Raw genomic sequence first — 24,555 nt, 5'->3', positions numbered from 1 at the left:
AATCCTCGGAGTCTTCCACGTAATGTGGCCGGTTTTCGCTTGAGGAGGAGGTTTCAGGGGAGGTTGGGCGCCTTGTCTCCGTACGCCTGGAGGTGGATGGTACGTTCCTCGGGACCAATGGTGATCTATGATCCCGAGGAAAATAGGGATATGGCTGGTAACCACCCCAGCCGGGGGGAGCACCATATCCCGGGATCAACCAACTCTCATCTCGATGTTTGGATGAAAGGCTGCGACATCTGGGAGGTAATGGTGAGGCCACATGAGGTTCAGTCGGTGGCATAGGTGTTAGCGAGCGGTCGCTCGGCAGGGAGTCTCTGATCTCACCATCAGAGATGGACTCCCGAAGCGGCTCCTCCTGTTGCTGGGGATGCACGCTCTCAGGCCAAGTGGTTGGCCTGGGGGATCCCGGTGGAATCACCTGCATAACGAGTTGCAGGGCCAGTCCCAAGGGGGTTGGTACCATGGCGGCCGTCGGTACCGAAAAGCCCGATGAACCTGAGCCCCGGTGTTTTGGGCGATCAGGTTTCTTGCTCTTGCGAGCGGGCTTATCCACCTTCTCCTTCCTCAACTTCTTATGGGTGGAAGGTTTATTCAGACCGGTATGCTTGTGCTTCTCCCGTTTCTTAGCCGGGGGAGAAGGCAGTGACTGAGCCTCCATAGAAGCGGCGCCTTTGTCCGAAGGACGCTGCGGAGGACCGGCAGAGGTCGAGGAAGGACGCTTCGCCGCAGCACTCATGATGGAGGAAGAGCGCTGAGGAGGCGCGGACGAAGAGGAACCAGGCCGTAGGAGAAGTTGGTCAGACTGCATTAATGCCTGATCCCATAGGAGCTTCCTGAGACAATTCTCCGTTTTTTCCGTGCCTGCTTGGTAAACGCCAAGCAATGACCGCATTTGTCGGTCCAATGCCCCTCGCCGAGGCAGAGGAGGCATAGATCATGTGGATCAACTGGCGACATTTTAGATCCACATTCAATACATTTGCGGAATGCCGCCCACTGCACCATCGCGGAAAAATGAAGAAAAGAGGACAGTATAGAGGGTAAGATAATATTTTTTGTTTTTTGTTTTTTTGCTTTTTTATATATAGAGAGAAGAGAATTTAAGAAGAAAACGGACAGAATCGGGAAGAACAAACTTGGAGCAAGAGGAGTTTAAGGTTTTTGAGAAAAAAACAACGAAGAGGCACAGATCTATAGCGAGAGACGAATAGGCACGAGGCACAGCAAACAGCGGTCACAAAGACTGAGTAAAATGGTGGACACTCCGCTCTATTTATACCATGAAGGGGGAGGGGAGCGGAGTTTTCCTGCCAAAAACCGTTAGCTTTCTAATCTTCCGGCCTAGGCACTGCGCAGGCGCAGCAACCCATATGTGTGATGCACAGAGGCCATGACGAAGAACCATATCTACACTCTGTACAATACACTGAGGATAATTGAGGGAATGAAGATGGTTTTTCTCTGGGAAGCAGAAGTAGGAACAGGTGGGAAATGCCATAAGTAACTAACAGAAAAAAAATCCAAAGTGTGCATAGATACAGACAGAGTACATAGATAAACCAGAGTAAAGCAGGGCAGGAACAAATCATATCTATTGTACAAACACTATTAAACACTACCTTTATAAATGGGATTACAAAGAATGAACTTGAGGACAAACCAGGGAACAGCTCAATCATTATTGACTCTTCTTATTACACTTCCAAGAAGCTTATATGCACTAAAATGTTGCATGCTGATTGGTCCCGTGTCCACATTTTTGTCTCTATATCCACATAAACAAAGTTATTCCTTGGCTAATAGACCCTGTAGCTCTCTAGTAACAAATTGTGTAAAATACGCAAATAAACTAAGGCTTTTATTACATCATTACTACGAAGACAGTCTGAAAACTGTTGCTTTACTCTTTGTGCACCCAGACACTCCTGGTATAATTCCCTTTTTATTTTGACAAACTGGGTTTGAAATAAGTTACAAACCAGAAGATATTACATACCTTTGGCTGAAGATTTGGATGAAGTAACACATAACCATTGGGGTCAATTGCAAAATAATAACCATTTGGACACAGCTGTGGAAAGCAAAAGACATGTAACCGTATTTTGTTGCCCACTGTAATGGCATTAAAAAAAAAGATTTAATAATCTTCCTCCAGTAATACTATATGGAAAATATACTAATCCAACAAAACTTGAAGTACCTGTTAAAGAACGATGCCCATATTGAACTAATGTGAAAGGGTTAAATGCTTTAAAATCTTCAATATTTTCACTATGGTTTTCAATATAGAAAATATGGTTAAAGTAATCCCGGAAATTAACCAATAACATTTTGACCCAATATACATCGTATAAACATAAAGTCATATGAAAGTTGAGCACACATTCATGCAAGTTATAATAAAAAGCTGTTTATATATCTAGTGTGCAGTGAAACAAGACTTAGAGTACTGTGTGTTGGGGCACAGAGGAGAAAGATAGTTTAACATGTACCCTTAGGTCTTCTGCTTTCAAAACTGTGGAACCTAGCCATAACCTACAAGGCAGCTGCAACAGACTAGACAATTCATGGAAAACCCTGGATATTAACTTTGTGGGAAAGTAGCCATCTCCCTGAAGCACCATTACTGTGAGGAAAAAATAGGGGAAATGACAGGGTGAACCAAGGATAAACAATCATTTGACTTCCAGCCAGAAGAATACTAGATAGGCTGGAAGAGAGGCTTGGAACAGAATTCAAGTCTTAGCAGAAATTAAAAATAGGCAATATTGCAAAAGTATATGGGAAAAGAGACTTACTGTAAACCGTGGAGTCAGTTTTTTAATTTCTTCGAGTGACACATCCACTCCCATTACTCCAAGTATCAGCTGGTTCTGACAAAAAGAGTATGTTCATGTTAATTTCAGAGGGTCTGGAGAGCCATAGCAATGATGAATTAAAGAATTAATTAATGTAATGAATAAATTAAGCATTTAGGAACAATTATATGTATAAACATACACATACCTTTCTCTAAAGTTCCACAAAACAAGAAGGGAACTTTACCCATGTTAGTATATGCAGTTTGTTTAGGATATCCTTTATTGTAGAGGTCAACTTCCCTTTTTATAAGCATGAGGTTTGGTATAAATTTGAATTTCTGAAGTCCTACACACATGCAGTTTACCTAAATATTATGCATCTAAATAATGTAAGTGCCCACATATTGACAAACAAAGCATGCACATGAAAGATTAGTAAGGAAATTAGTACTATGTGCTATACTTATTCCTTTTCCTACATCTGTCATTACATTTTCCCTCTTTGTTGTGTTCTTGTGTCCACTGTTAACGCACTATTCTAGAGACCATCAAATCATATAAACTCTCATACATACACTCAGGTATAACAAATATACTTGCACATGAGCTGTACAGCTGAAATTTACTTGGGATACCATCAGATAATGGGACAGTAGTACAAAAACTTCAAATAAATAAATAAATCCTTACTGCCAGAATAATCTAAACATGGGCTATTTACATGTAGATCAGGTGCACTGCCACTGACCTGTCACAGAAGCAAGAGGGATACAATTTGGGACATAAGATATTCCATAGATATTGTTGTAAGCTGCCCCGAGGCTTCGGCGAATGGGGCGGCATAAAAATGTTTTCATAAATAAAGAAATAAATAAATAAGCTCTAATTACTAATGTTGTCTGAAAGGGAGATAGTTGCTCCAAATTAATAATGGGAGAGGTTGATAACAGCATACTTTGCAATGGCTGAGTTACACCTACAATATTGAGAGTAAAGTAATCTGATATACACATAAGTCCTGTCCATGCATTCTTGATGCATGCATAATTTCTGTGTGAGGAGAGGAAGCACAGCAGCCTTCCAACAACTCCTCACACATTTTTATTGTTCTGCATTTATGGGGGGCTACAAAAGAAGAGGAAAACTTCTGTCTGTGGAAACTGCCCATGTGAATCAGAGCACTGATTATACAGCATTCTGGCTCATGCAAGGAACCCCCATGGATACGGTCACCCTCCCAAAGTACAGGATGACAAATGCCATGATAGACAGGATGGAGTTGGAGCACTCCTTCTCATGCATTCTATTCACATACAAAACACCTGAATATTATACATTATGATAGAATTGATTGTTCCAGAGTTTTTGGAAATGCCTCTGATTTTCCTTTTCACAAAGTGCTATGCACAGTTAGCATTATTTCATACATAATTCATCCCACATTGTGTTTTCTTTATAAAACAGGCAGAAAGATACAGTGGCTATTGCCACTAAGGAAAAGAGGGTTGACCTAAATCACTGTATTTCCTGTTGTATATTGCAAAATGTTCCAGTGTTACTTCCTGGCTGGACACAACAAAAACAGTGCAAGGCTTAATTTACTCAGGGAACCACTAAGTCAATTTTTCATCATGTAACATGCAATTGGTTCCAATTCTACCCAAGTGTCTGTGTTTAAGTAATGTTAGCCCCATTAAAGTCAATGGAATCAAGAAGCTTTAGATCTAAGTTGTTCGGTTTGTCTGTTTTATCAATATTTTATCAATATGTCAGTTTTGTCACTTTCTGGCATTATGTATTGGCTTACCTGCTTATTATTTTGGTCTTTTGTTAAGTTGAAGACAGGAAGAGTTCCAGAAATGACCAAGCCAAGTTCCTAGAAAATAATCATAAGAACTGTCCATATGAGAATATGCTATGGGGTGGATTTCAAGGACTGATCATCAAATGAAATGCAAGTACAAGTCAAAACGCATTATCCAAACAGGATTTTTGGATAAATATACTAAAGCGCTCACCTGAAATCTAATAAACATTTTCTAGTGAAAGAGGAATTTATACCAGCATTTTTAATCCAAATACTATATACGGCAGGGCTGCAGAATCTCATGTCTGTGGTTGCAATCCAGCTGTCTGGGGCTTTCCAGGGGGCCACACCATCTTTTGCTGGCCCCATTCCCTTTGCCCCTGATCACCAGCTGTTTGATGCTTTCTCAACTTTTGTGCATTCCCCCCCCCCCCACATCTAAAAGGTTATAGTAAGGACTTTGCACTAAAATAGTCCAATATTTTGCCTTTGGCCTCACCCAACACTGATAGGCAGTTCCTGGAAGCTTCACCAAAATGGAATTTGGCCCTCAATCTGAGAGAAGTTCTACATTCTGAAATATGACTTGTTATATGTACTCCTTTCTGGGGTCAGGTGAGTCACCTTCATGATTCTACTTCCTGCTTCCAGAAACAGTAGGTGGCCAATAATGCTGCACCAATGTGCCATCTAAGGCCCAACTGACATCTTGCCCCTTGGCATTCTGTCCTCATAGTAGAACCTCTTAAAACCTGTTCCAACAGGCATAAAAAGTGCCATCTTGATGACTAATCTAAATTGCACCCAAGTGCTTCATATTGGAGCCATAATCCAGGCTTCACAAAATTGTAATAGTTCTCATATTAGTCAAAACTATGAGACATTTTGACATCCAGGGATGTGTGTGGTGCATCTTTTTGACACACAGAGAGATTCTTATGCAGGTATTGATGCATAAGCCCAGGTCTAGTGCTATTTAACTAACACACTGGCCTCACACCCGTGCAGTCCTGCTTGGTTATGCAAGATATCTATCCCATAGTTAACTACATAGCATTTAGGAAAGGCTTAGTCTTTTAAGTCTAGGCTATGGACTTGAGTGAGTATGCACTGCCCTCATTTGGGTCAGAACCAGTGTAAAACAGAACAAGAGACTTAAACCATGCCTGTTTATATCACAAAGTCTCCTCTGATGGGGTATTAGGAAGAAATGGAAATATTTTAAATTAAACCCTGCCAAGGGACATGACTTATTTCAGGAACCAAGCTGTGGGGGAGATAACTTAAGACTTCTGCGTCAGTGCATGACAGTTCTGATCCAAACGTGGGTCATGCACAGTTATTCTAGGTATTTAAAAATATGAGACTTGGCTGCATGCTACACAATTTATTTATTTATTTATTTATTAAATTTCTAACCTGCCCCATTAGCCATATTGTTACAGCAATAAAATACAAAATAAAATAAAATTAAGGTAATGTGCAATTTTCTCCAAACTGAACTTTGGGTATTGCTGAAGACACGAAGTGGGATGGGAAGAGAGATGAGAGCATATGTTGTTTGATTCTTAATGCAGGATCCCCTGCAACTATACAATGCAAAAAGGGAAGAAACTATGATATTTCAATGGCAAAGAATAATGTGTCATTCTACTATTGCAATCAGTGTGGTGTAGTGGTTAAGAGTGCAAGCCTGGAATTTCGGTGATCTGCATTCTAGTTCCTTCTCTGCCATGGAACCAACTGGGTGACTTTGAGCCACTCACACACACCCAGTCCAAACAACCTCACAGGGTTGTTACTGAAGGGATAAGGCTGGAGCAGCAGGAAAAGAATGATGTGAGCAGCTCTGACTTCTTAAAGAAAAGGTAGGATATAAATCTAAAAAATAAATATCTACAAACCTCCATTTGCACCACTGCAGCTTAAGTAGACCCTTCAGACAGGGCCATGGGAACTGGAACATTATTTCTGCTTATTTATTTAGTGCCCTAGCATATTTAATTTGTTTGCTATTTCCATATCTAATTCCTTTGCTATTTGTTGCAAAAGGCAAAATAACTACATTCTATGTGGAATTCATTGAAGGATGAAGTAATGACATGGTTTGTTTTGTTTTGATTTGATTGGACTGCCGAATCCACAACTCGACTTCTTTCCTTGCACATTCTTGCTTTTGTGCTGACATTTAAGAACAGGATGTGTAGGAAGACATGAACTTTCTCCGTGACATTTCCAGTAAGTACCTCATCAGCAACCAAGAAAGAGTGGTCAATGAACTTCTGGGCATTGGAACTATAATGATACAAAAGACTGACCCACTTTGACTTGAACAACTCATAATACACTGATTACATTAAAAAAAAAATTAAGATAGATATTATGTTGTACCTAACAGGAAAAGGTAGAACGTCAACTGGTCAGATGGGCATGAGTGTATGGCCTGCAGATTAACATACTGCCGTCACTAGTGAAGCGATTCAAATGTGTATATCAACGTTATCTCTTCAAGTGGCAAAGCTTTCAAAAGCAATGCTTAAACTTTTGTAGTTTCCCGCACAGATCTCCATTTGACATGTTCCCAGTGATAAAGGAGGAAGCCAGGAAGAGGTTGACTTGTGCTAAACAAATAATAATAATTGGCCCCAATCCAGATGAAAACAGGACTGATGTCTTTATGTGTCAAGCCATACAGTTTAGCCAAGTTGTTTAAGCAGAGCTATTCAAACAGAAAATAATTCTGCCCGATTTCACTGTGTCAAGTGATAACAGAAGAGAATGACATATTTTGCTTTGAATACTTCTCAAAATCAAAGCAGTACTTAACAGAAAAGAAGGAATGCAGTTCGGAAGTGTATGGAAACTTTGCCCTCTGAACCAGAAGCCCCTTCCCAAATTCCCATATCTGGGAACATTCTATAGGCGCTAAAAAGTGATGCATATGCAACTCTGCACTCACTCCATGGCACTTAACTTTCTTCTTACTCTAGATGATCTAGACTAAGAACTGACACTAAAAATAGGAAGGGGACTGAACCCTGGAACAAATTAAGCCATGTGAATCTTAAAAACAAGAAAAAAGGAACACACACATACACAGATAGTTATGCATTATGTAAACAGTGCATTACTACTGTGAAGCACAGTGGCAAAGAGAGGGTCATCTACTGTATTTCTTAGGCCCAAGTCAGGATATCTCATAACTGCAGGACACCTAATGTGTCCCTGGCCAGCCTTCAAGGAAATGGTCACACATGCTTTCAACTGAATTGCCTTATAGTTGAATCTTTCCATGAACCAAATCCGCCTCCCAGTATTGCGTTTCAGCATCATAGGATTGTCTCAATCTACAGATGCAAGTATGTGTATTCTTATCTCTTTGAATAGGGTGTGGCTATGATAGCTGTTACGATAAGCCCCTGCACGGCTTAATTGATGCTTATATGACTGGAAGGCCATATTGGTTTTACCAGGAATGAATACAGACATATGAACTCAAAATGATGCTTCTGCAGATGGCAGCTATGGCCTATTGCACGGTGTAATCACAGACGCAACTGCTCCTCATTCATGGAGTTGCTGCTAGTGATCCACCATAATTGCCTCCTCTTTCTTGGGACAGTGCCACCATTTTCTCCCTCTTATCATAGTGCATCTAACTCCCTCTTTTTCCTATCTGTAATACTTTACAGTTATCCTTGGTAAACTGAATGTTTTTTGCTATCTCCCCCAATATCCTTTTAAAATTCTCCAGAAAGTTTTGTATCAGCCCCTTTAAAAGGAACTCTGTTTTTTCCACTTCCACATTTACATGAGATTATACAAATTTTAATGAATTTCTATTCAAAATATCCTTTCTCGAGCTATGTAACACCACATATTGCACATCATACCAGTGCGTCCAGGTAAACATTGGTCCACTGGACTTGTTTGGCTTGTTTTCCAGCCAGAACCATCGGTCTCCCCAAAACATCCAAGTATTCCTGTCAAAAGAAAGCAAACATTGAGTTAGCTGGTCAGTCATTATGGGATTTTTTAAAATGTCCAATAACACTTTAGTGCAAATTCTCCCCCTCCAGTTACGCCTACTTGTCCAGGGGAACTTTTTGTCTTTTAGGAACCATTCTTTGGGGGTCACCTGTCATGGGATGCGTTCTAAAGATGGGCAGGATGCAGACAAAAATGGAGACTACTCCAAAATTGGAGACCAAAAATGGAAACTATTTCTCTCTCTGTTTCCTGCCATTCATTTTCTCTTCTTGTCTCCCAGCCACCCCGTTCTCTCTCCTTCCTCTTCCTCTCCATCCATGAGGCTGCCAGAGGAAAGACAGATCACTCTTGCCCAAGGTATAATTGACTATCTGCAAAAGTCAGCCTTTTGAAATTAGGCTGGTGGCTGCAAGTTGCCCACTCCAAGTCCAGCAAAAGTTTTTTAAACTTTTTGAACCTTTCTAAATTTATTTAGCCCTTCATGTGCCAGAAGCCACCTTTGGAAGGTCAGACCACAGAATCTTTGCATACACAAAGTCCACTGCTTATGTGTGTAAGGATCTCTCGATTAGGACAAGGAATCCACCACTGCCTTTAGAAGAGAACATGAGGTGATCTCATCTGCTTCTCTCTTAAACTCAAACAGCTAGCCTGGAACAAGTTGGGAAGCAGAGAAGCTGCTGCGGCAAGAAGTTTCTATATGTTCCTGCCTCAATGGCTCTCAAGTTTGGGTGGCTGCCAAGGCTAAACTTCAACTTCAGGAAGGGTGTCTGGCTTGTGTAATGGAAAGCATCAAGTCAAGGTTTCTGAAAATGTACTACCCGAGGATGCAATCTTTGTATGACCAGTTGTCAAAGATGATTGGATCTGTAGTTGGCCAACATCTGGAGGACAAGAGATTCTCTACTCCTGACTTAAGGGAGGTCTTTCCTTATAAATTATATGAGGTCCCTTGCTTTGAAAAAATGGTGTTGGCATTCTCAGGCAGGTAATCTAGTGAAACTGACTCAAAGCAGATATGGGATATCATTGCGTCAGCCAAGTCCTGAATGGATCACCCTAATATAGTGAGTTTTTAAACGTTACAGCAGAATCATAATGAGATGAACCTCAAAAAGGAGACTTCCATGATGCTGTTTTCAAGGGCATAATGCATACTTTAAAAGTATGCTCATAACCATAATTTTAGTTTCATTACCATGGGGTCATTAGACTTTTTAAAACTATTAGACAACATATGGAGATATTAGTTTCTGCAAGATGGAGATGTTAATGGATATGGGAGGAAGCAGCAGAGCATGGTTTGCCTTCAGACTTCTCAAGGCACTGGTCTAGCCACTACTGGAGACAGAACATTGCTTTCTGTGGGTTTCTTATCTGATCCAATCAGGATGTGTGTGTGTGTATGCATTCAGCAACCTCATGCTGTATAATGAACCCACATGAAAAATGCTTTCCTGCAAAGCCTAATCCATGCAACTTGTCAAAAACCAAGTATGTGAACTGAATTCCTACAAGCTATTATATGTACTTTTTGTTCAAGCAGTTGGACTTATAGGTGTTTATAAACTGTTGTTAAAAATACCTGTGTGTTTATTCTAATGGCACCAATGGAAGGGATTTCATAATAGTAACCTGAAATAGAAAAAAAAGTGGAGTTTTAATTGCAACCTTTATTTATTAAATACATACTCATAGCCTACCTTTCTATTAAAAATCATGCTCAAGGCCATTTTTCAAGGCATGGTTTTTTAAGGTATCATAAGAGTTCTTGAAAAGAGGCAAGACTAGAACTAGAGAGGCAATGGAGTGGTGCCAACATGACTCTCCCCAGCTGAGAAGGGCAGACAAGATCAGGCAGCAGGCCCTTTCTCTCAGTGAGTTTTCTTTTCACCACTGTTTGTACAAGTCGCCATTGCTCCTCCACTGCCATCACTTGATCTCTTGACAAGCAGAGAGCCAGAACGCAGGCAGGGCATCTACGGCTGTTTCTTCTTACCACCAACATTGCCTTGGCCAACCTGTGAGGCAGGTGACCAATCGGCAGCAATGGCGAAGGGTGGCCAAAGCAAGGGCTCTTGTCAGTGGTCTCTGCTGCGGTGTGGGCCTTTGGCAAGGAGCCAACCGCACCTAAGTCTGACGCTGTGAATGAGGTCTTGTCTGACTCAGATTCTGAAGCGCACATTCTGAGGATTCATCATTTGGAGGCCGACCACTGCGGCTGCTCATAATCCCCTGAATGCCGAGAATAACAGGCACCCAGTGGAACACAGGAGGAGCGTGGAGGCCTGGATTGCCTCGATCCTTCACTCATCTTCCAAAACAATTAGATGACCAACTTTGGCTATCCAAATGCTCTTCCCCACTCCATAAGGACAGGTTGAAGGGCCTGCCCAAATTGTTCAGAGAACAGGATTCTCACTGCTTTCTTCAAGATGTCCCTCCCCACTTTGTGCCAGTTCCAAAGAAGGTCTCCCTTCTTTGGAAACCGGTCACCATGGAAAGAACTGCCCTGACTGAGAGGGAAGAGAGGGGTGGTGCTCTGAGGCCAGACTCCCAGCTCATGCACAGTGGTGCCACACAATCAGGAAGCCAGCAGAACCTGGTTGTTTTGTGGAGATGCAACATTAATGGGTCATCCAGGAAGCTCCACATTTACTTCACCATATGAGAGGCCTACATGAGAGTAATGCACACCTGGAGATCAAGTAACTCCAGAATTGAGGAGAGGTGGGACACAGGACACAGTGAACAAGAGAACAGAACTATATTAATCTTCTCATCTGTGATTCAGTTTACCCAACAGTTCTCCAGATTTGCTTCTGATCCGGTCTAAGAAAGTGAAGCAATGCATTTGTTGATTCAACATTCGCACACAGAGATACACACCATCCACTCAACACATTTCTCTGAGTTGCTTACAAAATTTCAAAGGGATCTAGATGGCACCAAGCTGAAGGGTCATGATAAAGAGAACAGATGCAGAATACCTTTGTTTTGGCAGGCCATCCACTGTATGGGTCCCTTGTCATAATTATGTTGCCCAACAGAAAATGTAAATACACGGACCTAGGAAAATTTAAAAAGAGGAGTTGAATACATGTGTCAATGAATAGGCATGATTTGTTTTTCAAAGAGGGCCATGGTGAGTGTCAGTTGACTGATCCTACTGCATGGATTATCATGTTCGCTTTTCTTTCTAATTATACTGCCTGCATGTTAAAAATTCAGAAATTTTCCTATCACTGGGCACTAAAGTTTATTTTCCATCTTTTTTCTAAGAAAACAAACTGGTGACAGTATTTACAAGCTGTGATCTTTTCAGTGTTTAGGGCTATTGAAACTCTGACATCACACCTGGGATCTTCTTTTCATCTATCATCAGCTCAAATGCATCATTTTTCAGTGGCCTCATTCATACATTCAGTTGGCACCCGTTCAGTGCATTAAAAAGTAATGCACATGTGTGTATGAATCAGTCCTAAACTTCCTGACAACAAAAATCTTTTGTCTTTCCTGATGAAAGGTCATTTCTCCTTTAATGATATCGATGAATGAACAGAAACATCCAATGCCACACTGTAAAACTAATTCACACACACCCCAACATCATGTTGTAAACATTCCAACTACCCTTTTATGCGTAAGAAAAAGTTTGCTTATTTCACTCATAATACTCATTAAGAAGAAAGGATATTTGATTATAAACAGAAAATATAAATACTTTGATATCTGGAAAAACGATTTGCCAAGAATGAAACATTATTTTGTATCAAATTTCTGCCACCTAGTGGAAGAGTCAGTGACATGCCATGGAAGTTTCTATTTTCTGTAAGAAACGAACGCGTGCATTTTACTTTCATGAGCTCTAGTGTTTGGGCCCTGACATCGTGTACATCTGGGAAAGACGCCTACATTTGATCTTGGTCACATTAGAGAGTGCTAAGGGAGTTTGGTTTAGCTTGATTGGGTGCAAGATAGTTCCTCATATCTTACACAGAAATGTAGCAGCAGGATCACCAATGATTCTAGTCCCACACTACCTCTGGTGAGCATCCCCTGCCTGAGTTCTTCATGAAGTCCAGTCACCATGGTGCAGGAGTGGAGGTTTATACCCCTTTGTGTTGGCTTGGCCAAAGGCAGAAGCCATGCAAAAAAATGTGCTTCTGTCTTCTGCGAAAGGGGAACAAGCCATGTGAAAGAATATCCTTCCCACTGATGTGTGGCCAAGGGAAAGTGCTTGTGTCTTGCTTAAGGACCTTCGCAGAAAGGCTGAAGCAGCAGAAATCTTCTGTGCATTTTCTGGCTCTGGCAAAACCAGCACAAAGGAAAGTATATCCCTTTTTACACCCCAGTGTCCTGACATATAAAGAAGATTTATGGGATAAGTGTTCAGCGGCTAGAATGCAAGCCCAAATGTGCGGGTCTCCCCTCATTTCATCCATTTTCACAAGTGGATCTTTCTTTTGATTCTAAATTTGGTATTTGACATTCTGCCCTTCAGGAGGGATTAGCAAGCAAGTCTGAGGACGCGAGGAAACCATGCCTGCTTTGTGTGGATATCCCGGGTTTGTTTCTTCAGCTGTATCCATATCAGGCAAATTACCTGCTATTGACACCCACTGTCAGCACTTTATACAGCTAAACCAATACAGGAAACAAAACTAATTAGAACTATAGACAGTGCCTAGCTGCAAAATGTAGGCTTACCAATAGTTTCCCAACAAACTGTATTTTCCTTCTTTTTTAAGTAGAAAAGAAAAATACTTCATTCTCAGACAACAATTGCTCCATTTAAGTGTTCTGTTCATCTTTTGTATACTAAATGGATTTTCAGTTTGTCACATCATCCCTTATTTTAAGGAGCTGGAGGCAGAAAAACCACAGACAAGAACAATCTAGTGGCTCTATAGCAAAATTGGATCTACTCAGCAATATGAGAAGAACAGCAGAGGAAAGGATGTAGGAATGACATCTCAAGAAGCTATTACTGTATATACAGTAGTATAAAGTGATTTGTCTATATTTTGGGCTGTTCTTCTGGTATTTGTCATATGTCAGGCATATTTTTTTCTTTAAAAGATACCCCCGATTTTTGCTTCACTATTTTCAGTTTCAAGGGGCTCTTATAAACAAGTATGTACAGGTTTTTGTCAGCTGGAAGCTTCTAGACTCTTGTGATGTCACATTACCATATTCTAGCAAATAGTCATGTTCCCTCTCCTATTTGGAGGCTGATGGGATGGGCAAGGGGCAGGAGGCATGCATGGGCAATGATGCAATGCAGGGCAAACTCATCCAGTACCAGTAAGAAGGGTTTTTTTTAATGGGTTTTAATAAAAATGACCTTGGAAATACAATTGTCTTTATTATCTATCCTTTTTTAAAGGATGAATGTAATATGATGAAAAATTTTCTGCTGTCCCGTAAAACACCCCCCCACACACACACACATTTTTGCCTTGCTGTTTCCAGTGTCAAGGATCATTTTATATGCACCAGTATACATGGTACCTGAATCTTTGTACAACCTGTTCATTTGATTTCGCCCAAATATGCGAACTGGGGTAAATTTCTTCTGCAGACTGGAAGGCCTGATTTGACTGTGGAACAAAGTTGCACACATCTGAAAAATTTGCTCAGACTTCACATTTGATTAATGTGCCATTTCCAGTCACACACAGTGAACAGTGATTAAAAAGTCAAAAGGAAGTGGGCATGAGATGAGCACTAAGATGACAGGACAGCCAACTCAAACATTACTTCTTCACCCACCCCTAAAAGTACCCTGGTTAAAAACAGATATTTACACTGTTGCAAAGATGAAATTAGAAGGTTTTAGAGACATAAAACAAACTCACATCTCATTCAGTCAGGCTCCTTTCCTTTCCTGCATATCATGTAATAATTTATTACAACTCCTGCCTGTCTTTTAATCATATTTGGATGATGAGAGATAATTTTGGATAATTGTCCATTATGAAATCATCTTGTATCTTCGTATATGGCTGAGATTATTAGGGTTCAGATGAAGTATCTTGTAAATATATTCTGCTAGCTGCTAATTAAGATTTCCTATGGCCTTCCTAGTAATATCCTTTGACTTTCAAACACATTCAACTGTTGTCAGAGGTTTGGTGCTGGAGAACTCAAAGAAAACTAAAGTGATGAAGGTGCAACCAGTAGGGAAAGGTGATTGAAACCCTGAACGGGAGGAGATCTTTAAGCTAACCATTTTAAAAGGTGGAGCTTTTCCCAAGTACATCAAACATTTCCTTTTTGCATCTGTATTCACTGCTTTGACTCACATATGATCCACTAACTAAGGCTCTAAAATAGCAGGAGTCTAAGACAGCATTTCAAAAGCTCCCTGGCATGGATGACACTACTTGCACACCTTTGCACTTTCTGGATATTCAGGCATGAAAAACATTTGCTGCACTAACCTACCACCTAGAAAATGTAATATCTGAAGTAGAACTAAGCTGACATGTCTCACAAGACTTAAAAAAAAAAAAGCTTCTGAGATTGTCCTTTTTCTCAGCTGCTAGAAAAAGAAGATCAGGATGAGTCAATCCAAAATGGCGGCCACAGGCTGCCAAGAGGATTTCTGCTACAGCTAACAGGCACAAAGAAAACCCCTTAGGAAGGAAGAATTAGCTGTGCTAGTGTGGACTGATGAGTCCTACTTCATCCTCTCCCTGGAGAGATTCCAAGGGATGGCCCCCCATTTCCCAACCCACAAATAAGATGGAGAATTTTGGGAAGTGCTGTGTACGCAGCTCTAAGCCATCCCGTCAAAGCTGCCTTCCATTCCAAGTACAGCTCCTAAACTCACATCCTTGCTGGAACCAAACCTATACAAGACAAAATAATATTGATGACAAAACATAACCCGTCTTTCAGCATGATTTGATGTAAAATAGCCAAGATAGATATTTCAGATAGCAACAACGGTCAGACAGCCTCCTCAGCCTGCCAGCATGACACAGTAATTAATGGTCCATTGTTTAATCCCAGTGCTTGAAGGTTAAGGGAAGAGTGTTCTGTTCTATGTTCTGGAAGAAAAATGATAACATTTACTGTAGTCCAAACTATGGAAGTAAATACAGCATTGATAAATAGCCTCCATACTGTGTTAGCAGAACCGTCTCTTTTCCTACCTCCCTCTCTTTTCCATTTTGTATATTTAACACAGACACACTAAAGAAAAAGCTCATTTAGCACCTAAATGAGGGCAAGCATCCATGACATCTTGCCAGAAACTGTTCAAAAATCAGCTTGAAATCTTTGACTGGGGAAAGGTCAAAGAAAAACCTTAACATCCTAGCTATATTCTATTTTTCAAATACATTGTTTTATGAAAGCCAGGAGTGGATGAGGGAAGGAGCTTGTCGATCATCACCTAAAACACAAATAAATGACATTCCAACTAAATACCTGATTTATTTGCAGAGTCTGAACAACAACTCTCATTCCGATACCAATTTTTCACATTTAATAACATTGCAAGACTGAAGTAAGTTGGAAGTTCACAGAGACGCTCCATGGAGATACATGTAGGCTACAATCCTATGCACACTTACATAGCAGCAAGTGCCATTAAGCACAGCAGTACCTACTTCTGAGCAGGCAGGCAAAGGATTGCACTGTTAAGTATTGACACAAAAGGACTGTCAGACATTATTCTGCAAGCTTTTCCAGACTGTGTACAGGGGAGCAATGCTGGTTCTTGGTTTCTGTGGAGCTTTGGGCAAGGGTTCCTCGGTGCCCTGCACACCTGTAAAGTAGCCTCTCATCACCACTGGCACCTGCTCTGCCTTCTTCCTTCATCACTGCTCCCACTCACTTCTTCGACAGGGGAAGGACCGCTGGGCAAATTGGCAGAGGTATCTACGGTCCCTTCTTCTGTCCATCAGAGTAAGAGCAGTTGGCCAGAGAAGCAGCAGCAACCCAATGGGTTCTTGTCAGTGAGCCTTTGCAGGGGGTGGGCCCATGACAGATGTCCAGCCATGGCCACCTTTGAAGCCAACCCTGGAGGCAGGATTGGACTGTGTGTATGGCATGACCCCACAATCTCTGTAGCCATGCCTCCTTCAGACCTTCTCCAGACCTTCCCAGGGTGGATGAAAGTTTGGAAGAGGGAACCTGCAGGCACTCGACTGAAGGTATGGAGGCCCCGCCACATGAGCAACATGTGATAGTCTGAAGTTACAGCTGGCAAATACAAGGATATTGTGGGTACAAAACACATGGCCCACTTGCCATTCGATGCATGTGGTGTAGAGAATGACTTCTGAAGCGGACTAAAACATTATGAGAATATAGAGTTCTGAAACATCTACAATTACAAAGGAAGATACATATAATACTCAAATGTAAACTCAGAAGTGCCTTTCAGTCTATTCTCCTTAGATTATTGTATGTTTCTAGCAGGCACAGCAAAGAGCTTTCATTGCAAGACCAATATAATATCTTCTCTCAATCAGAGTGCTCTCTCTGCTGTTTTCATTAATCTATTTGCAGCAGCTTCAAACTGTTTGTAATACCCTTTAAATCGATCACTGTTAATAATGCATCCAGCAATATTACCTGAACCAACATAAAAATATCAAATAGCCCTTGTCAAGTGCCAAATGAAAGAGAACGGTATGACATTTTATAGAACAAATGTGTCAGATAAAATTGCTTTTCAACAGAAATATAACCAAACTTTTATTGCTTGCTTCCCCCTTCAAATTAGATCTGGCATATCAACTAATATAATACATAAGGTGATTTTTTTTCACATGTGGGGAAGAAAGGTATTTTTTGGGGGGGGCAGCATTCCTAGAGAGGGAAGGGATTAATCTTCCCTCTCCATATACTGCCATCTTGGTGAGAATTGCCATTACCTGAGACCAATGAGTTAAAGAAAAAGCCAAGATAGCTGCAGGCGAGCTATAACAAGTCACACATAGCCTGCCCTCAGGAGCTTTCCGTGGCACTGCCAAATGGTGGTCAGAGGTTTTTGAAAACATTGTTTATAAATAAATTTCATTTTTCTTCTTACAGCATAACCGGTGAATGCCAAGAAATAAAAAAAGAACCATAGTTCTTCAGACCACACTGTGAAAGTGGACTCATGGAATATTCTTGTAGAAGAATGCATGCTAAACACCAAATATATTGAGTATGATCCCTGTAAAAAAATATATTTATTATCTTTTAATCCATCTGGGAAGATTATAAACAGCTAAAAGATGAAATGACATGCAAACAGTTTGAAATATAAAATAAGAATACAAACAGTCCAGGAACAGCTAAAGCAGCCATAAAAATCTGGTACTAGGTATCCAAAATCCCTGAACAATAGACTGGTCTTTGCTTGGTGCAAAAAAAGATAACAATGCATGCACCAGGCAAGCCTTTTCAGGCAGTGCATTCCCTAAGTGGGGTTTCACAACTAAGGCAGTTCTCTGTCTTGAAGCCACCCACCTCGTTTCCTTCACTGGGTGAACTTGGTAGAGATCATCTGAAGATGACCTAAGGATCCAAACAGATACATCTGGGAGGCAATGCTCCTTTAGATTCTCAGGTCCCAAGTTATTTAGGACTTCAAAGGCTAACACCATCACTTTGAATTGGTCTCAGAAATGGACTAGAAGCCAGTACAGATGACAAAGTTCTGGTATCACATGATGTCATCTGCCAGCCCCAGTTAGTAACTGAGCAGTTCTGCTTTGAAAACGAAACAAAACAAAACGGAAGTTTCTGACCCATCTTCAAAGGTAGCTCCATACACATCAGACTGCAATAATCCTAATACTGGAAGGCTATATCGGCATAGGTAACTGTTACCAGACTGTCTCTATTCAGAGAGGGTTCTAGCTGGTATACCAATCAAGCATCTGTTTCTATTTTCACTAGTCTGTTTCTTAATCCACATTTTAATCCACAGTTTAACTGTGGTTAAATTAATCAAAGTTTGTCCTTTTGGAAAAACAAAAAACTGTGATAGATTGAAAACAGAAATCAATCTTGACAGAACGGGAAGGATGAAGCTCAAAAGCACAAGATTGATTCACATGTCATCAATTATAGTTTATTCTTATGTCCCAATAGAGACATAGTTTTTCCTGTTTATTTATGTATTTGTTATGTTCATCAAATGGTGTGCCAGATGGGTTCCCACAATGCTTATGACACTTTAATGCATCGGTAGTGAGTATTCAATGGAACCAAAATACTCCCATAAAAACACTTACTGACAGAGATGCAGAATGAAACCAGCAAGATCTTGTACAAGGCCTCCCAAAATAAGCAAGGGAAATTACCAAATCAACTCAAACTTAGTAAATTTTCAGAGTGCAAAAATGTGTATTTTGCACTAATTATGCTTTGAGGGCTTAGACCACCTGAGTAAGGGCAGCTTCCCAGAATAATTTTGCATCTGAAATAGGAGAGAGATATGAATCCCAGCTTGCTCCCTTAGCACTGTAGAAAAGTCTGCGTCCCTTCCTGTGGAAAACCTGGCTTCCCATTCTATTATACCATCAGGCTCACGCTTATTTATGACAACCATTCTAGGTTTCCCTTGCGGTCAAATAATCTGAGCAAAGCAATTGAGATCTGCAAATCTGGCTCAAAACATTGAAAATGTTTGCAAAAATGGTACATCATTTCCAGGATTCAACTGTCTTTCAGACTGCCAAGTATTCCCCATCCATACTAGCGGGCCAATTTCAGCAAATGGAGCTTTATAAAGAGGAAAGCTTAATCAATCTGTGTCATTCACCAGATGCTGTGACATTACATGCACAACAAGCCATTAATTAAATAAATGTATGCATGAGAAGCAGACAGGATAGGCAATTATTCTTACAAGTAAATGTGTTTCTGCAAATTGATGGACAAATTAGGTGAATTTTAAATTCAATTACAGTGGCACAATTTTTGAGTGGCTCAACTGACATTTTTCAAGCTGGTTGCCCTTCTTAATAATCAGTGACCTGGGATTTTATTATAATTACTGTCTCTGACCAGTAAACTTTTGACAGTCATAGTCTCCTCACGTACACATGCACAAACACACACACAGCAGCCACCAATCTATGCTAACTCAACTCTACCACACTCTAAGAGGTAAGAAAGAGGAAAGTCCTTATTGAACTGGGACTTACCCTACAGAGAAGAAATTGGGGGACATTTCCATCACCCCAACCCTACGGCTGTTCACCAAGCCTCATGACTCCATGAGTGGAGCAGAGCAATTGAGGATGCCAGGATGGATTAACTGAGCCCAACCCTGATCTCACTTAGGGTTCAGAGAGAAGTTCCAGAGGACCATGCTTTCTGATAAGGTACTGACCTCAGATTGCCACAGCATTCCTAGTGGGAAAACACTGATTCCTACTGAGCAGTTCCCTGCCACACACGCTCTGAATTGCACTCACAGCCTTGCGATCCTATCAGATTTGAAGCATCTCATTGCTAATGGAAAACAACACACCTCCGGCCCTGGGTTCAGCAGGAGGCCCTTTTGCTGTGCTTTGCCTTGCCTCAAATTAAATCTCTCAGGGAATTTGGGAAAGGCAACACCCTGCAAGAGCTCACTCATAATGGCTGCAAGGCCTTTGTGAGCACTCTGGCTGGACCTTAGGGCAAACAGAGGGGTGCTCCCACAGGCTCAGTCTTTGCAAGCCTTGTGTATGAAATCTCTTTGTTTCCCAACACAACAACAAATTCTGGATCTGGCTAAAGGTTGGGGATGCAGTTGGAAAATCCTACAACTGTCAGTAGGATTTTAGTAGTTATCAGAGTCTACTTTTGTCTAAGAAACCAAAATGCTTTATCAACACATCAGGGAAGTAAAGAGGCAAGAATGGAATAAGATACCTTCTTATCATCTTTATAAAGTCATGGTATACACAGTAGGGTCATTACTGTGTTCTTTAGACTACTCAGAGTTAATTTGGTTACATAAAAATCAAAGAATTTATGGTGCAAGTGATCTAGAGAGACAGAAAACTACTTTAAATATTCTATATGCCAGCCCAAAAGTAATTTAACGGGACACTTTTCAGATCCTAGATATTCAAGAGAAGCACAAAATGTTTATTGTTTGCTTTAACTTGCAAACTTGAAGGTTAAATAGAAGGCAGGTTGAGCAAAACTGAATAGACAATATCATGTGACATGCAAACTTTGCTGCAAGATGCTATTTTATCAGTCTTCAGCAATAAAAGGGAGATGCATAATATTCTGATATTGATACAAGCTATCCAAAATGTTCACAGAAAACATCATTACTGTTCTACAGTAACAGTGGTACTCAGTAATAACTTGTAACTCAAAGTATCTATTTTAAATCTTAAAAGTACACAAAATGTTCCCTGAATAATTGCTAGAAGAATTACACATGGTGTGAATCTCATCAAGTGTGAAGGGCATGTACATATAGAATGCAATGTGTCTCCATCCCTAAAATAGTCAGGAGAAGAACAGATTTCACTTTGTTATCTTTAAACGATTATGCATTGTACATACAAATGCCATTCATATTTGACTGTATGAAGTGTCCCTATCTAAGTCCAGAATATAGTTTATAAACCCATTCTGGATTTCAGTATAGTAGAATCCAATCACATCTGTAACTAGCAATTATTTTACCATGAAATGCATTAGAATGACATTAACATAGTTCAATTTTTTATGTACTGATGATTGCAGAAACTGATTTATTGGTAGGGTGGGAGGCAAGTCCAAGTTCAAATCGAATAACACACCAGAATCACTCCAGATCCCATTTTCTCGTTCATCAATATTATTTGTTCCTGTAATAGTTCTCGAAACTGGGCTCAACAGTGGGCTCAAATAAGACTAGTTAAAAGCCAAATAGAGAAATTGGGGTTTATACATGGAGAAACATTAAATAAAGTGTACTGGACCAGGTCCATTACAAACTTTATAGGTCAAAGCACAGTATCTTTAATTGGACCCAGAAGTTATTCATTAATCAGTGTAGTTTGTATAAGCTCAGTGTAATACAATCCTATTTACTCATTCCCAAATGAGTTCATCTGCTGCATTCTGCATTCACTGATGCGGCCAACTTTACATAATATGAGTTACATAGGAATGGATCCAAGCACAGTTACATTCAGAAAACACCCACTGAAATGAATGGGTTGGAGTCAGGCTTGGTCACACACAAAACCATGCCTAACCTTCACCCCACCCATTTCCGTGAGTTTTTTCTAACTAAGCCAGGCTCTAAGTCAATGGGGCTGAAATTAATTATGACTAAAGTTCATTGATGGAAATGGTTCCACTTTGAACTGCTATTCTACAAGTTGCATCAGAATGAGTGATGGTTACACAATCTATTTCTCTGTTTAAGGATGAAGCCAAGGAATCAGATAGAACTGGCAGTTACATACGCTGAAGAAATCAGGAATAAATGCAAATTAGTTTGGTTTTCTATGAATCTGACCAACAGATTCTACAACAGATTGGCTCCGAGTCACGTAGATTCCATTTGTAGACCTTTTAAACAACAACAAAAAAAAACTTTTGGAAGGATATGATAAAATGTGCAGCTGGGCAAATGCACATTTCCACAAATGCACATTACCACAAGTGTGTATCAAGCATTTGCTAGCAGCACAAAATGTATGTACATTCCTTAACAAAATTCTTATTCCATCAATGAGCACATGACAAATCCAATGACACCCAAGTATCTGCAAACACAGGCAGGACAGATTTAACATACTGGAATACATGTTCCTAATCACAGAAACCATCCAAGCAGCAAGGTGGGACTGCACCACACTCTCATTCCCTGAGTAGCAATGAGAGGGCATTGCTACTCATGCATCTGATTAAATGGAAAACACACACAGAGAAATGTACACATTGCTGAAACTATATTCCAGATCTCCAGATGAACTCTTGCAGCAGCTGCATGTAGAAGTAAAAAGAGCAGGGAACTCTGTGGTTTCCACATAATAAATCTCAGGAGATAAAGGAGTAATCCTACAAACAGCAGATCATAATCACCTTCATTATTACTGTATTACTTTTATATCCTGGGTTCCTTCTTCCTGCAAGGAATCCAAGTGGCTTACAAGGTTCTCTTCCTTTCTGTTTTACCTTCAAAACAACTGTGCGAGTAGGTTAGGCTGAGAGTCCAGGACTGGGTCAAAGTCACCCAGTGAGCTTCATGGCCAATTGGGGACTAGAACCTGGATTTCCCAACTTCCACCTCAGCAATCCAACCAACCACACCACACTAATTTTCCAAACAGAACATGTAAAAAAGCCAGGCACGATGGTGTGGCATACTCTGCCAAAAGCATCTATGATTGCTAGAAAAAAAAGGCAAATGAAGCATGCACTTAAACCCAAATGAACACTGTTCAGCAAAACAGGTACAAGTCAGAACTGTGTTTGCTTGATTCATGTATGCTTATAGCTACATAATAAGCACACATTCTTTCATTATGCCTAGAAATGGCAAGTTAGATACCTGAACCCATTCTTTACATTTAGCATTGTTGAAAGGCTGTGCAACTATGGAGAGCACCTATTTGCTACTAAGGCAGCACAATATTCTCACACTGATCGCAAGCCCTCAAATTGCAGTCCTCATCCTATGTGGAGCAGAAGGAACAGCAGAGGATGGAGCTGCTCTTCATCTCATGGCTCGCATTTCTGTTAATCCACTGGGAGGGGGGGTGATGATGATGCTGGGAAGACCCAGAATAGCTTGTAGTCTGGCCTCCCCAGAGTTCTCCCCTTCCTAGCCACAACCCCTCCCCCCCCAGGTCACACTCTCATTTATTTATTAAAAATGTTTTAATAAATAAATAAATAAATAAATAAACAAACAAACAAACAAACAAACCTCAGAGAGTCAGCCACTGCAATGCTTGCCTAGGGGAAGGCAACTAATAGGGCTATCGCAGATTTCAGATCTGGGAATCTGAAGTATCCTGCAGCCCCTCAGATGCTGCCAAGGTGCCTTAGCTTTGCTTCCCCCATTGCATTTAAGCACAGGTGACACATAAGGTAGGTTGGCACTTCCTGTGCCTACATACCAACCAGATTGGTGGTTTTGTGAAAAAACCACAACCTGAAAAAATTCATACAGAGAAATGTGTGCATTGGGGCACAGTGCACACAAAAACACAGGGAAAATTTCTTGGAAAAATAACGGGTATATTTCGGAAACTGCATTCATGAACATGCATATCTGGAAAAGTGAGTAAAAATGCACGTATGTTGAAAAATTTCCACAAAAATGCATGCAAATTTTCTTGCCCTTGAAATTGACATTTTTGCCATATCTACTTATGCATAGTGAGTTTTTTTGTTCTTTAGTGCTTATGTCTTGCTTCTAACACTAATTACTAACCAAACAGTATTGCAGCAATTTTTGAAAAAACACAATCATCCAGTTTTAAGAAAATTTCCCCATAAGCTGAAGCAAATGTAGAAAATGAAAGTGACCATCTTTGAACTCTGGGGGATTCTGGTAGGTTTTCAAATAGAGCAATGTGTTTGCTGTCATATTAATACAATGTTACCATAGCTATTTTTTTTCTCTGGTGACTTCAAGGTTCTAGTAGAGATTCCAGAAGGATGAACAGCAGTAATATTCAAAGATTAGGCAAATGCTATACAACTAGTCTGAATGTTCTTGCTCATTCTAATCCTTCCTTTTTTCATAGAAGTGAACCATACAGTTTCTGATTTTTGCTGAATTTTTATGCTTAGGAAGCCATAAAAGAGGCTACAGCCTTGAATTTACAAGAGCTGAGCAGGGCTACCATGGACAGGACATTTTGGAGGGTCATTGTAAGTTGGAGATAACTTCACAGAACTTAACAACAACCTTGAGTGGTCACCCATAATTGAGAAGCAGAATATAAATAAATAGAATGACTATGTAAGTAAATATGGACAGAA

At 40.4% G+C, this 24,555-nt stretch overlaps 1 protein-coding gene across 6 annotated transcripts in view; it reads right to left on the bottom strand.

Moving 5' to 3' along the window:
• The window catches only part of CACNA2D1 (calcium voltage-gated channel auxiliary subunit alpha2delta 1), a 452,873-nt gene that overhangs the window by 68,125 nt on the left and 360,193 nt on the right, over positions 1-24,555 (bottom strand). For all 6 annotated transcript variants that reach the window (XM_044423417.1, XM_044423419.1, XM_044423424.1 and 3 more), the window contains 6 exons: positions 11,592-11,670; positions 10,187-10,236; positions 8,505-8,594; positions 4,612-4,680; positions 2,802-2,876; positions 2,000-2,074 (listed from right to left, as the gene is read on the bottom strand). In XM_044423417.1, the coding sequence (XP_044279352.1) occupies positions 2,000-2,074; positions 2,802-2,876; positions 4,612-4,680; positions 8,505-8,594; positions 10,187-10,236; positions 11,592-11,670 (438 nt within the window). The remainder of the gene's footprint in view (positions 1-1,999; positions 2,075-2,801; positions 2,877-4,611; positions 4,681-8,504; positions 8,595-10,186; positions 10,237-11,591; positions 11,671-24,555) is intronic.

Source organism: Varanus komodoensis, unplaced genomic scaffold (genome assembly GCF_004798865.1).
Source record: "Varanus komodoensis strain SLA01 unplaced genomic scaffold, ASM479886v1 scaffold13_3, whole genome shotgun sequence".
NCBI classification, from domain to species: domain Eukaryota; kingdom Metazoa; phylum Chordata; class Lepidosauria; order Squamata; family Varanidae; genus Varanus; species Varanus komodoensis.
The sequence above is the reverse complement of the archived record's forward strand: the minus strand, read 5'-3'. Positions and strand labels throughout refer to the sequence as shown.